This window comes from Schistocerca gregaria, chromosome 10 (genome assembly GCF_023897955.1).
Source record: "Schistocerca gregaria isolate iqSchGreg1 chromosome 10, iqSchGreg1.2, whole genome shotgun sequence".
In the NCBI taxonomy this organism is placed as follows: domain Eukaryota; kingdom Metazoa; phylum Arthropoda; class Insecta; order Orthoptera; family Acrididae; genus Schistocerca; species Schistocerca gregaria.
Genome location: NC_064929.1, coordinates 207,930,318 through 207,945,650, shown reverse-complemented (window position 1 = coordinate 207,945,650; position 15,333 = coordinate 207,930,318). Strand labels below are relative to the sequence as shown.

Sequence of the window (15,333 nt, the reverse complement as noted above, 5' to 3'; positions counted from 1 at the left end):
CGAATCGTGTACTTGATCTGGTTCACCATTTCATCAAGACACTATAACAAGAGTTCAGTAGACTGAGACAAATGTGAGTACCTTCTACTGCAAACACCTTGTTCTGGTAGGCATTGTTGCCAACTTTGTCCAAAAAAATCCCTTTTAGGGTTAGATGCTCATTACTCTTACTTTCTGGACATGCCTCGTACATCCTCTTCAACCTTTTCATCATAATCAAACTCTGGTTTTCCTTCCTAATTTTTTTAAGGCAGAAGAAAATTAGAAGTTTGGATGGAAGAAACGGAAAGACAATATGAGGAAAAGGTGGAGTACTACACACACACACACACACACACACACACACACACACACACACTCTCGCGACACGTGTGTGTGTGGGGGGGGGGGGGGGGGGTCTGTGGTCTGGAATACATTCTTTGCTGTTGTGTGGAGAAATTATATATATTATATATTTAACATATGTGGTGGAAACCACACCCCCAGAAAGTCTTCCCACCTGTTATTTTGATGCAGCCGTTTTGTGCACAGGTAGGCATTCATCCGAAAGAGAGCTTCCTGTTTTTTTGTTGTCCTGTATGGTCAGCCACGCACACTTCCTGCCTCAGGACAGGACAGGATAGGACAGGACACACACACACACACACACACACACACACACACACACACACACAGTTAACACATGCCCTTGTATTTGGTAAATGGAGCAAACCAACACAGCTGTGACGTGTGTAAGAGATTTCCAGTGGTGTGCATGTGCTGAGGTGTACAATATTTATGCATTAATTCTTGTTTCCTTAAGTAGTTTCAGGTGAAAGTGAAATTTGAGAGGCTACACCTTCCTTCACGTTTGGTAACTAGCGTAGGCCGTAAGTTCATTTTACAAGTGTGAAATAATACTACTTTTTTTAAAAAAACTTTGATTGTGCTGTTTTTCTGAAATTAACATTGCGAGTAAAATTCTAAACTTAAAGGATTTGCAGGCATTTCACGATGATAGAGGTACTTTGTCTAACTGCATCTTCTTCATGCATGTAAACAATTGTTTGTAATATGACATCAGTATTGAACTGACAGGAAATGGAATAGGTAGTCTTTTAAATAACTGAGAACAAGTAGTTTCCACTTACATTTATTGGCAGACTGAATATCATTTGTTCCTGAGTGGCTTCCTGCTCAACAATTTTCCTTTTATCAGTATCTGTTATACATTGGACAATAGTTCTTGTAACATCCTGATTGATTCCATGATGTCTCAGATGTCCTCAGTTATCTAGCATATCTATGGATTTAGGTAATCTGTAGAATTCAGTCTAGATAATGTCTTAGTTTCTTTGGACAGGTAACAGGTAAGTGGTTTTGGCTTTACAACCGTCATCAGGTGTGTAAGGTAAACAAAAACTGAGGTACTTTAGAATTTCTGAAAAATGGACCTAGTACACCTCTCACATGTTTCTGTATTCATCATCTTCAGATTCTCATAAAAGACCCAAAACAGGATAACTGAAACTCGTTTGAAGGAGTGAAAAAAGTTGTGATCAAGACTTACGTGAGTAATTGTCAATTAAGAGAATATAGTTGCATTTCTCTATTGAGAATTATCTTTTATCATTAAGACTGGCACAGTTGTTAGACCACTGCTTCCTCCACTGTCATCATGTTTGTTTATTTTCGTTCCCTTATGAAATATTTGGATACCTTTTTGTTTAATGGCAAATTAAAAAATTCATAAGGAACACAGTTCCTCTGTCTTGTAACACACAAATAGAATACTGTTTTCTAAATAGCTGTGCCAGTACGGCTCAGAACACTGCCATTTTCAAGACATTCAGAGGAACCCTCATAGTGTCCAAATTGCTGTTGAAGTTCATGTAACTGTTACTGTTAAGAGTTTTGTCTGTGGAATGAATTATATTTCACAAGTAAAAATTCGTTTTCAGTTAGTTGTGTGGTATACGAGTATCAGTGTTCCACTATCCCAGCGGTGTATCAACATTCCTTTTGTGTGATGCTCTTATGCCAGCACATCAGTCAGCTTCGGTAAAGACGTCAAGGCAAGCTAGCTATAATAGGCATTAGGTAGCAGAAATTTCACTATTACTAACACTCTAATATTAGTTTGCTCATCTGTTCACTTGGAAGTTTTTTCCATTATTTAGTGGTGACAGTGGTAGTTTGCAACTTAATGTAATTATTTTGACCATGATCTACTTCTCATCCTGTTCAATGCATTTGTACTGAATTTTGAGTATTTTGTAAGATACAATGTGTGGTCCCTTAGTTTGTGGTAGTGTTGCAGTGTGTATGCTTCAAACAGTAATTAGTTTAGTTGATACTAATGTTTGAAGCACTGAACACTGATTTAAATTGACTAATGTGATTGTTTTATGAACTGCTGACACAACACATAAATGACACCAGTTATCTTTAAGGTATTATTGTGATAATACTTAAACCAGTACAAAACAATTAAAGAGAAGTCATGAGCTCCACAGATGCTTGTTAATTTTGTGGAATAAAGCCAATAGTGCAGTAAAGTGAGAGTTTTTGATAGTCAATTAGGTTTTGCCTAAAATTAAGTGTAAGGCTACATCAGGCCGTTTTTCAAATACTGCTTCTAGATTAGCAAAGAGTCAGTCATGTATAGCCAACAGGGAGATTTTGATAACAAACTAGAGGTGACAAAACAGATGTCTTTTTAATTCTGAAATTGAAAACTTATTATTTTGTGTATGTAACACTGCCTGTAGTTGTGGGTTCATTTGGGGTGTGAGAGTTTACTTCAAATTCCTCATTACAAAAATTACTGCCTGCTCTTCTCTCATTGCCTGCCATCAGCATTACTACCCAAAACATCTGTAAGAGCACTGGAACCTTAACCAAGTTACTTTCTCTCTGTCTTCTGTCGGATCTAGTGCTTCCCACTTCTAAATTAGTTTTGCCACCACATTCTAGCATGTTTCAAGGATCGTCTATTATCATGTCATATTATTTATTATTTTTTAAAATTAGTTTGCCTGCATATAAAGTATCAATAATCATGAAGTGACAGCTGGTGAAGCTATTTCCAGAAATAAAAATTATCTTTGCTTGCAGAATTTTTTTTTGTAAATTATTATTCTCATTCTGATTGTTGGGACACAGAGTTTAATACACCAATGGGGAAGAGGAAAAAATTACAACACCAAAAAAAATTAATGTAGAGTAATGAAATTTTGGAAATACTTTAATCTAGGCAGCATATTTAATTGATTGACATCGCAAGATCACAGGTTAATGTAAGCACAAAATTAAGCCAACGCAAATGAGAAAAGCTGTCAAATTAATAACTGGTATAACTGCCAGAATGTTGAATGTGAGCATGCAAACATGCATGTTTCTTTGCTTTATAGGTGCTATATGTCTGTCTGTGGGATGCAGATCAGTGTCCACACTTGGTCAGTGAATACAGGGACAGTTACTGCTGTTTGTGGATGACAGTGGAGTTATCATTGTATGAGTCCCATATGTGCTCAATTGGTGACAGATCTGGTGATTGAGCAAGCCAAGGCAACAAGTTGACACTCTGTAGAGCCTGTTGGGTAACAACAACAGCAGTATGTGGGCCAGTGTCATCCTTTTGAAAAACATTCCATGGAATTCTGTTCACGCATGGTAACACATGTCGAATCAACAGATTGGTGTACAAATTTGCAGTCGGGGTGTGTAGGATAACCATGAGAGTGGTCCTGCTGTTACACGAAGTTGCACCCTGGACCATAACTCCAGGTGTAGGTCCAGTGTATCTATCACGCAGAGAGGTTGTTTCTAGGTCGTCAGTGGCCCCCTCCTAACCAATACACGGTCATGACTGCCACTGAGGCAAACCATATTTCATCAGAAAACACAACTGACCTCCAGTGAACTAACTCTTGACACAACTGAGGTCATAAATGGCTGTGGTTTGAGGTAATTGGAATGTATGCTACAGGGTGTCTCACTAGGAGCTGCCCTCAAAGTAAATGGTTTTTAACAGTTGGTTGTTTCACAGTGGTACGAACTGCTGCTATAATTGCTGTTGTAGTACGATTTGCCAGAACCATACACCAAACAAGATGGTCTTCTCTCTCGGTAGTGCCACATAGCATTCCGAAGCCCAGTCTACTTGCAACCATACGTTCTCACGATCATCGTTGCTGCTACATTCCTACCATTCAGCTTCTCACAGCCGAACTCCCCGACGTCATTCAAACTCAATGAAATGTTGATAATGGCATCTTTGCCGCTTTAAAGGCATTCCTTACCAACGTCAACTCACCATGTCAAATCTCAAAAGTAACTAATGCTCATGACCATTACAGCATGTGTGATTTGCACACTTATAGTGATGCTACTAGCATAACTCTTACACAACTGGTGTGAAATTTCATCTTTCAGATGTAGAAAAGCACACTACCAACTTTCGTTTATGTCGCACAACTCCTCCTTGATGTTGCCTGTGTGCCTGTGTGCCTGTGTGTGTGTGTGTGTGTGTGTGTGTGTGTGTGTGTGTGTGTGTGTGAATTGAATTTTTTGGACAGATTTTCCAACAATAAACTGTACATTTTGTGATCCCATAATTAATTATTATTAATTAAATCCTTTGTATCATAGTCTGCTACTGAAGGAACAAATGATAATTATTTGAATAAATCAACAAATTGGCTGAATCTACCTGTTATGATAGCCCAATTGGAGAAACAGATTTAGAGAGAAGTGTGGTAGCATTTTCACTAATGTTGCAGTGTGGGTTTTACAGTGTGGGTATTTGTTCGTGTTCTTTTCCTGAATAATTTTGTATGGTAAAAGTTGGTTACATCCATTCATTGCAATCAAAACACTTCAAATTTAGTTGATTTTGAATACCTGGTGTATAAGCGCATTTAAAAAATAGAAAGTAAGACATTCTCTTTGTGAAATTTGCATTTTTGGACCAAGATTAAAAGTAAATGGGGCATTGTTTTAAAACCAAAAATTTATGCACATGTCAAAATGTCTGGTGTGTTTGCTATTGTCCATGTGTTATATCTGTAATTAAAAGCTACTTGAAGGTGTTCATATTTGGTGGAGCAAGAGGAAATTGGCTGTAAGATTAATCCTTTAATGATTTTTTTTTTTTCAAATTATGTTCAAAAAATAATCTTTTCATTAATGAAAAATGGATGACATTACCTAAGACAAATAGAGACAGCTTTTATAGCCCAAAATAAGTTACAAGATTTTAAGAGCACCAATTATAAAATCCACTGGACTTTGACTGAAATATCCTGAAACTTGGTCACTTTTTAGTTTCTGTGTAACTACAAAGTCTAACCATGCATTTCACAACAGTTTCCTGTAAACATAAATCTTGAATGGCTGATTGGAGCACATACCACTGGTGAGCACTTCTCACTCAGTAGGCGAACTGCCATCACTTTCAGTCTTCATTGAAGAAATATCATATTCTTCTACACTTTCTAAGCCACTAAATTCAGTTTCAAACTAAGGATCACTACAGCCATCCTGTGTTGAAAGCATTGTCTTAACAAAAGTACAGGACAGAGTCTGAAAGCAAGTGTTTTGATGTAAAGTATCCAAAGCTGAACACTGTAAAGACGATATCTTGTGGTAACCATCTCAACCAAAACACAGTAGCCGGGCTACAAATGCAGGACCAGATGTTCTCTAGTGGCCGAGCTCTTAACTATGACTGCTGAAAAGGATATATGCGTTGCCCCTCTTTCCTCCCAGTGGTCTGTTCTTCAGTTAGTTGAGTATTCTCTGGATTTTAAGTTTCTATCAAAACAATAAAAACTAGATAAAACTCGGAATATTAAATTAAGGAGTTGAAAATAGTTATTTGGTCAATAGTTGTTTATCAAGTTTAATGTGCTATGCAAGAAATTTTACATATAAAGGAGCACAAGAAGGTATAATGATCTTGAAAATTTCAGTATGTGACACATGATTTGGATGGACTCTTTTAAAGATTAGGCTGTAAGCAGTTGATTATTGTAGCACTGTTCCTGCCTTTCATAGCTGATAGTGTTCCCGTTTGTCTAAGGTGTGACAGTTCACACACACAAACCTCGAGTCCGTCAGCCAAGGGACAACGTGCTCCCCATGGCTAACAACAACAACAGCCGCAAGTTTGCCTTCCTCTCCCAAGAGACAGTGCCAGATTACCGGCCCATCGATGTTAAGGTACGTTTAGTTACTGTTTGAGGTTAATTGACTATTCCATTGCTTCTTAGTTGAACACTATAATTTTTTATACCTAATTTTCTAACTGGTTTGATGCGGTCACCACAAAGTCCTCTCTTGTGCCAACCCCCTTCACCTCGCAGTAGCAGTTTCACACCTGCATCCTCAACTATTTGTTTTGTGTATTCCAATTTCTGTCATCCCCTATAGTTTTCATCCTTGGCAGCTCCCTCTAGTACCAAGGAAGTTGTTATACTATGACTTAACACATGTCTGATCATCCTGTCCTTTCTCCTTGTCAGTGTTTTCCATATGTTCCTTTCTTCCCCAATTCTGCGGAGAACCTCCTTATTCCTTATCTTATCAGTCCTCTTGTTTTTAATATCCTCCCATAAACCACATTTAGAACACTTTGATCCTTCTCTTTTACAGTTTCCCATAGTTTGTGATTCACTACCTTGTAGTGCTGTGCTCCGAACATACATTCTCAGAAATTTCTTGCTCATATTAAGGCTTTGTTTCATACTAGCTGACTCTCTCGACGAGAAATGCCATCTTTGTCTCTGAGACTCTGCTTTTTATGTCCTCTGTGCTTTGTCTGTCATGTATTACTTTGCTTCCAAGGTAGCAGGATTTCTTAACTTCATCTATGATCATTCAAAAAAACATTCATCACATGCGATAAGTCATTTATTCCACTGTGAGTCGAACAATTAATTGTTTTTTCATCGATTTCCATCGGCCACTGATGGCTTCGCAGCCACACCCACACTAGCACTTTCTCATCTGACTGAAACCATGTCCACACATCTCTTTCTTCGGACTGCCAAGGATTTGAAAATCACACAGTGAAAGATCTGAGGTGTACAGTTTGTTACAATGTTTCCCAACCAAATTGCTGGATCATGGCCTTCACTAGATTGTTAGTATGGGGACAGGTGTTACTGAGCAAAAGTATGATTCTGTACGACAGCCTGAGGGCAAACGACAATACCAGCAGTGTAAACATTCCATATCTCCCCTGCCAAAGAAATCCAAAGCTGTTCACACAAGATCCAGTAGGTTATGATGACTTTCTTCTTCGACTGCAAGGATCGTCTGCTTACAGAGTTCTTCCACCGTGAAATCACAATGAATCTGCAGCACTATGAAGCACTTTGCAGAAACAGCTTCGCTCCATGAAGTCGAAATGCCAGGAATGGTGTCTGATGGAATCATCTTGCTGCATGTTAACTCCCGCACTGACACTGCTGAGCAGACAAAGGCTACGCTTCAGCGATTTGGTTGCAAAACATTGCAGTGTCCTCCGTACAGCCCCAATCATTCACCATGTGGTTTTCACAACTTTGGCAACCTGAAGAAAGAAGAGCGTAGACATTGGTTTCAGTCGGATGGGGAAGTTCAAGGTGCAGTTGTGGATCCATCAGCAGCCGACCATGTTCTACAAAACAGGAGTTGATCATCTCATCTCGTAGTGGGGTAAATGTCTTAATGCAGGTGGTGATTACTTTTCAATGGAACCATTCTGTTTCTGTTTGGTGGGTTAAGTTTTCATTTGACTGCTCCTTATACATTGTAATCCATGATTGTAATGTTAGTCTTATTGCTACTCTATCCCTGCTACTCCTCACTACTATTGTCTTTCTTCAGTTTACTCTCATCCCATCTTCTGTGTTCATTAGGCAGTTCATTTCATCCAACACGTTAGCTACTTGATATACCTATCTAATCTTCAGTATTCTGCAGCACTACAGTTCAAAACCTTCTAGTCTCTTCTTGTCTAAGCTGCCTACTGTCCACATTTTAATACCTTACTAGGCCTAATACTTAAATCTGTATGTAATGTTAACAAACTCCTTTTCTTCAGAAATGTTTTTCTGGCTATCATAAGTCTGTGTTTTATCCCCCTCTCTTCTACAATCCTCAGTTATTTTGCTGCCCAAATAGGAAAACTCATCTACTACTTTTAATGCCTCATTTCTTGATATAATCCCCTCGGCATCACCGGACTTAATCCACCTAATATTCCATTATCCTTGATTTACTTTAGTCTATGTTCATCTTATAACCTCTTTTCAAGACACTACCCATTCTGCTCAACTTTACTTTGAACTCCTTTGCCATCTCTGACAGAATTAACCTCATTAATTCATTGTCCCTGAACTTGATTTCTCATTCCAAATTTCTCCTTTGTGTACTTTACAGCTTGAATAGGCTGTAACACTCCCTATCTCCTAAGATCAATCTTTCCATACATGCATGAATAATTTTTGTTTGTATTTTGCCGTAAAGATTGAATAAAGTGAATGGTTCATTAATGAATAAATCCCCCCCCCCCACCCAGTACCTCAGATTTATTGAGTTAGCTAGCTACATTGATACACATTAAGTTTTGCTGCTGCTCTTTGTGTTGTATCCTGCTATTTATGCAAGCGCAGCTTTTGTAGTTTGAGTCTGTTCAATTTTTTTTCTTGGTATGTAATTGTGCAGTCGTGCATACAAACCATTTAGCTGTGTTCTGGAAAGCTTTAATAAGGGTGGAGGTGTGGGGTGTTGTTGCAGCTGCATACATGCTTTTGGGTCTTTATTCTTACTGTCACACAATGGAGGTATACTCAAACAGTCCAATAAGTTCCAAGACTGATTTTATTCCTGGCATGTAAGTGACATCAGTGAAATAACTATAGTGGCCGCTTGAACTAACAACTATAAACAACAGACATGCTTTAGACCAGCCAATTGCAAGCAGACAATGTTCAGTTGTGGACGTGCGGCCATAGGGTGTCAGTGTTGCGTCACAGATGGCAACAGAGCAACATGAGGTTAAGTGTTCAGAGATATTCTCCAGTGTGGTTTGAAGAAGACAAGTATGTGAAGTTTGACCCACTCACCGTGAATTCCAAATAAGATGACGTGTACACTATGTGATCAAAAGTATCTGGACACGTGGCTGAAAATGACTTAAAAGTTCATAGCTCCCACTCTTAACGTTGACAGCTTCCACTCTCGCAGGCATATGTTTAATCAGGTGCTGGAAGGTTTTTTGGGGAATGGCAGCCCATTCTTCACAGAGTACTGCATTGCAGAGAGGTATCGATGTCAGTTGGTGAGGCCTGATGTTCTATAGGATTCAGATCAGGACTCTATGCAGGCCAGTCCATTATGGGGATGTTATTGTCGTGTAACCACTCTCCCAACCACTCTCTCAATCTTGTTGAAAGATGCAATTGCCATCCTCGAATTGCTCTTCAGCAATGGGAAGCAAGAAGGTGCTTAAAACATCAATGTAGGCCTGTGCTGTGATAGTACCATGCAAAACAATGATGGGTGCAAGCCTCCTCCATGAAAAACATGACCACCCAATAACATAACAACCTCTGAATTTTACTGTTGGCATTACACACACTGGCAGGTGACATTCACCAGGCATTCGCCATACCCCCACCTTGGCATTGGATCGAGACATTGCGTACCATGATTAGTCACTCCACACAACAATTTTCCATTGTTCAATCGTCCAATATTTATGCTCTTTACACCAAGCAAGGCATCGTTTGGCATTTACCGGCATGATGTGTTGCTCGTGATCAGCTGCTCGACCATGAAATCCGTTTTCTCACCTCCCGCCTGTCATAGTACTTGCAGTGGATCCTGATGCAGTTTCGAATTCCTGTGTGATAGTCTGGATAGATGTGTGCCTATTACACATTACGACCCTCTTCAACTGTCGGCAGTCTCTGTCAGTCAACAGACGAGGTTGGGCTGCATGCTTTTGTGCTGTATGTGTCCCTTCATGTTTCCACTTCACTATCACATCTTAAACAGTGGACCTAGGGATGTTTAAGAGCATGGAAATCTCGCGTACTGACATGTGACAAAAGTGATAACCAATCACCTGACGACATTTGAAGTCTGTGAGTTCCGCGGAGCACCGCATTCTGCTCTCTCACGATGTCTAATGACTACTGAGGTCGCTGATATGGAGTAGATGGCAGCATAATGCAGCTAATATGAAAAATGTATGTCTTTGGGAGTGTCCAGACACTTTTGATCACATGCTGTATGTGACTACTGTGATCTGATGCAAATGCAAACACTAGTTGAACAAAATCCCGAAGAACAACTTTGCTGACAGTATCACATGTTTATATGAATGTTCTGCATGTTGTACTCAAGTGAGGGGAAACTATATGGAACACCATTAGCTTTAAAATCACTGTCTTAACTTTCCTCTATTTTATGTTAATCTAGTCTTGGAAAAACTTTTTGTACTATCTCTCTGAGACACACACACACACACACACACACACACACACACAGTAATTTAATAAAACAAAATTTTGACAACTCTACTGCAATGACTGTTTGATTACTTCAGAATTGATGTTTGAATTATTGTTTAGTTCTATTTATTTATATTTACAAAACATTTTTTATAGTAAAGAAATAAAAATTATGTACTAAAAAATTAAATAAGTTGCACCCCAACAGTAAAAAGAGTTACAAAACACACAATCTGTAAGTTATTCAGTGTTGTTTGGTTCTTATGTAGAGGCACATTCATACAAAATTGTTGCTGCCTTTTTTTTTTTTTTTTTTTAATTCTGTCTAGTTTTGGGCGAAATAACATTTCAGTAACTAGACTGTAACTGCATGAACAGTACCTGCCAATATGAATGAGTCTTTCATTGTTATCAGTTCTCTGTGATGCCCATCAGTTCTGTGATGCCCCTTCCCACACAATTTTAACAAATCTATGACCAATATTGGGTTGAGAGAGAGAGAGAGAGAGAGAGAGAGAGAGAGAGACCATCCACATTTTCTCCAGAAGTTTGCATCAGTGATTATCAGTGTTAGTTACTTAACAAATTTGCAAATAACATACATTTTTACCCTATACACTTCATGGATCAGCTAACAGTGCAGCCTGTTCACATTCTGGTCCCCATACCTTCCAAACTCGGGATGCCCTCCTGCAGTACTGGGTCGTCTTGGTGTGATCACATAGTTTTTAATTAATGTCACAGGGAACTATGTTCTGCAGTCTGATCCTGTTGCCAGTTTTTAACCTCACCTGTGATCTTCAGGTCATTATTATAAACAAAAACGAAAAAGAGAAATTAATACTGTAATTCATGCAGATGTTTATGTAGTTTTTAAAGATAACCATATTAACATTTTACAAGCTTGTGACACCTAGACATCATATTTGACCCATGTCTGGAAACGTACTGTTTCCATGCTACAGCCAGTATTTTCCACTCGTTAATATCCAAAGAAATTGCTCATGTATTCGCCAGTGGGTTCTCTTCGATGTGATAGAGTATGGCCTCATCCAGTATGGGTGTGCAGCATCTCCTTGGAGCAGCGCAGTTATGCTTGCTGACAGTGACGGTACCCTTTCTCGAAGTCTTTCCGTAATTGAGGTGAAAAGGGTACACAATGGAGTCAGACATGTGGAGAACGATGACATCAGCAGATCTGACAAAACCAACCCCCCACCGTGGCTACCTTTTTGCATAGATACCTAGTAAAGACGTTTCCAAATGGCTGTAGTGCAGAAATGGTGTGTGTCTGGACATGAATTCAATTTCAGAGTATTGTCTCCACAGCCTCTCTACAAGTCCTTGGGGTTTTTAGATATATGTACTGTACTGTACTGTGATGTGCACGTGTGGGTTGTGGAGGGTGTGCTTGTGTGCATTTTTTTTCCAGTTTACGATAAAAAAAGAAAGATTGACTCTTAACTACTATTTTAACTTTTCATAGTGTTATTTTCACTCTTGCCTTCATCCTTAAGCATGTGTTTGTATGTAAATCTATTTCTTCTTTTACTAATTTATTTTTTTGTAATTTCTGTGCATCAACTTTTCTCTGTAGAAGAGAGCGGTACGTATTTGTATAAGAATTATGCCACATTGTAAATGTTTGTAATATTCACAGCTGAGAAGAATGTGTGCTACAGGAACTTTGCAATGATTGGGGAGTGAGGTGACATAGTCTATAGCATGCTACATTTTCATGGACACTTACGTGAAAATTGTAACTGTGACTGGCTCGAAAAGATTGAGTGATGTAAAGCTTAAAGCATCTCATGTATCCAGTGTACCGATACTTTTGGAGTATTGTTCGTCATATTTTCTATTCTTGTACATGGTATCAGCAACTGCTGTATATGTAATTTATTAGTATTGGTAGTCGATATGCAACTACGGGATTTCTTTTTTATTTTTATGATTCATATTTTGTTTCATTTAGTCAAAACATTGCCAATGGTATCATTTTCACCTATGTTTCTTGCTTTTAGTGGGGATGTCATGTGTGCATTCACATTTTACTTGAGTTTTCTTATTCGGTAGTGGGGCTGTGCATAGGAAATAGCTATAAACTGAGAGACTGTAACCACGGAAAAAGACTTACAAGGGTGACCATCATGTCTATTAGTAAATGATCATTTTTAGGACATACAATGACACGGTTTGTGGGCAGGTGCAGGGCAGGAAGGAAAGAGGGGGGGGGGGGGGGGGGGGGGAGTGGAGTGGATAGGACTGTTTACACTCTCACCCCTCGCGGACATTCTTCTCAGCTGTCTGCTGTAGAGTAGAGTGAGTACTTTCTGGATGCACCTCAATATTATTGTTAACAATTTTATTGTAATTGGTACGAAATTTATTTCTTTCTTCCTGTTGTTTTCCCCTGACAGTGTCTCTAATTTTATAATTTAGTCAATCTAATGTCTCGTAGATATCTTCTACTGCACTTAAGCTGTACACAGAGCACTTGGTGTGTAGAGGTTTGATGTACATTCCATTCAAACACTGTAACTGATATATGCTTAATTCTTCAGAAAAAAACTGCAAAGTAAAAATCAAACTGATTTCAGTCAATACTTATTTCAAAATAAAATTAGCTGTATGTTGTACAAAGGTAGAAAATATGAGAAATTAAATGAGCAGTCATCACTGTTCCTTTGTCAAGTTGAAAATATCAGCCCTACATAGGAAGACTAGTCCAAAAAATCGTATTATTTGAAATATTTTATCATGTTAAAACGATGTTATGACAAATACAAGGGGTTATTATGAAGCCTTAATTATTACTTCAGAAACATCAAACTGTGACCACAGAACTCTCTGATGAAGTTCGTCCTTCTCTAGATGTCCACCATTCAGTGCGAAACATTTTTATCAACTGTTGATGACTTGCCAGGGGCCTCAGTTACAAAAGTCTGCATTTCAACTGTTCAGGAAATTTTCCACTACAAGATTAACTTGCAGTCTGGAAATGCATGCCATGCAATCGTTTCTTCACCTGAAGAAAGATGTAGTCACTGGGCTTCTTGTCAGGAGAATAAAGGCTGTGAGGCTGAATTTGATAGTGCAGAGAAGCAGCATGTATAACTGTGTCCTGTGCGGAGTGAACTGGGGTATTGTCGTGAAGCAAAAATATCCCTTTGGACAGCTATCTGAGGTGCTTCATTCGCTCATTAATTCGTCCATTCACCGATTCATTTGGTCATTCGTTCATTGTGCTCTGTACATACTATCAAAAAGAAAAACCTTCAGGGATGTGAAATTAATTGGGTGTACATTAACATGAGACAAAGACATCGTAGTAACTCAATATATTTGTTGCATTAACAATGAACTATCACTACACTGCTTAATGCTGTTCACACCTAGGCATCTAAATTTGAGTAAATTCGTAAGGAAGCTGCTACTTCAAGAACAGAAACTTCCTCCACAGTTTTTCTATACAGCTGCTATTTGTCTATTATTGGTATGCACATACATATATGTAATTGCAATTGGCTTTTATCACCTATAAATACACAGTCCTATTTACACAAGATCCATCCAATAAATAACGGGGAAAGTTGTATAAAAAATACAAAACTTTGAGAAAACTTGTGCTTCTTTCTTGAAACCAATTGAAAAACACTGTTGGGTGGCAGTGCATTAGGGTGAAAGTCGAGTCGAACACAAGTGTAAGAAGGGGCAGATAGTTTAACAGGATGTGCCAAGTGTTGAAGATTCACCAATCCCAGGATACTCTGTCTATGCAGCCACAGAGAATAACATTGCGAGAGTTGTGTTGGTACGAGAAAATTGGCCCAAATGATGCTGCAACAACAATGTACATCAGTATCGGATCAGCCCACTGTATTGTTCATAATGTACTGATGTTTGAAAAGGTGTTTGCAAGGTGGATTCCAAAACATTTGTCACCATAAATGAAAAAAAAGGTGCAGGGATGTGTGCAGGGAGACTTACAGTCTCTTCATACTCTAACTTGCAATGTACCCCATGCAAACTGCATTTGTCAGGAAGCCATAGTGTAACAGGGACGTGTGGATCTAGTGCTTAGCTGACAGACCTTGTTGGGTCTGCATCGTAGAAGTCCATCTACGATATCCATATCGGTCACACTTACCTGACTTACCTACAGGACAGTTTACAGCATGTCGCACACTGGCATATAAATTTTGAGAATGAATGTGCTACAAATATAGTACTCTCTGAAAGTTGTTCCACCTGCAAATATGTCACAGACAAATCTAGTTGAGTCTCAATACATTGCTGAGGCCCACTGTCCTCCAGTATTGTAGACGTACATTTGTTACAGCAATGACACAAAGTTCCAGTTGCTTGGATCAGAAAAGTAAACATAACGCGGAGCTCTTAGTCCGAGGCTACTGACACGCGAGGAAAGTTACTGGCACCAGAAGGCACATTACTACTCTCCTCCAATTCTGGTATGCTGAGAAACCTGTACCTGCCACGCAGGTCTTGCTACCACACAGACAGGGTAGTTTAGGAAATGCTGACACTTTTTCAACAAACACAAAATAATAGAATCCTCTCCCTGTCACAGTTGGATACTAATCAGTGATGATAAATTCATAACACTGAGACTGTACACATGGAACAGTGATGACAGCCAACTTACCTACATGCGTTGTAATAACGGTTTTGTGACTGGCATAATGTCTTCACCAAACAAATTCACTGTCTATGCAGCTTGGCTCCCCAAAACATCACTTATGTAATACGTACAAAGACAAAGCATATTTTGCCACAACTGTAGAGCCATGTCATAATAAAAGTCCACTCACTCTATGCTCCCGCC

General features: G+C 38.9%; 1 protein-coding gene across 10 annotated transcripts in view; it reads left to right on the top strand.

Moving 5' to 3' along the window:
- LOC126293484 (coronin-2B-like) overlaps positions 1-15,333 on the top strand; it is a 114,308-nt gene that overhangs the window by 75,834 nt on the left and 23,141 nt on the right. For all 10 annotated transcript variants that reach the window (XM_049986736.1, XM_049986730.1, XM_049986729.1 and 7 more), the window contains one exon: positions 6,065-6,204. In XM_049986736.1, coding sequence (XP_049842693.1) covers positions 6,065-6,204 — 140 coding nt within the window. The remainder of the gene's footprint in view (positions 1-6,064; positions 6,205-15,333) is intronic.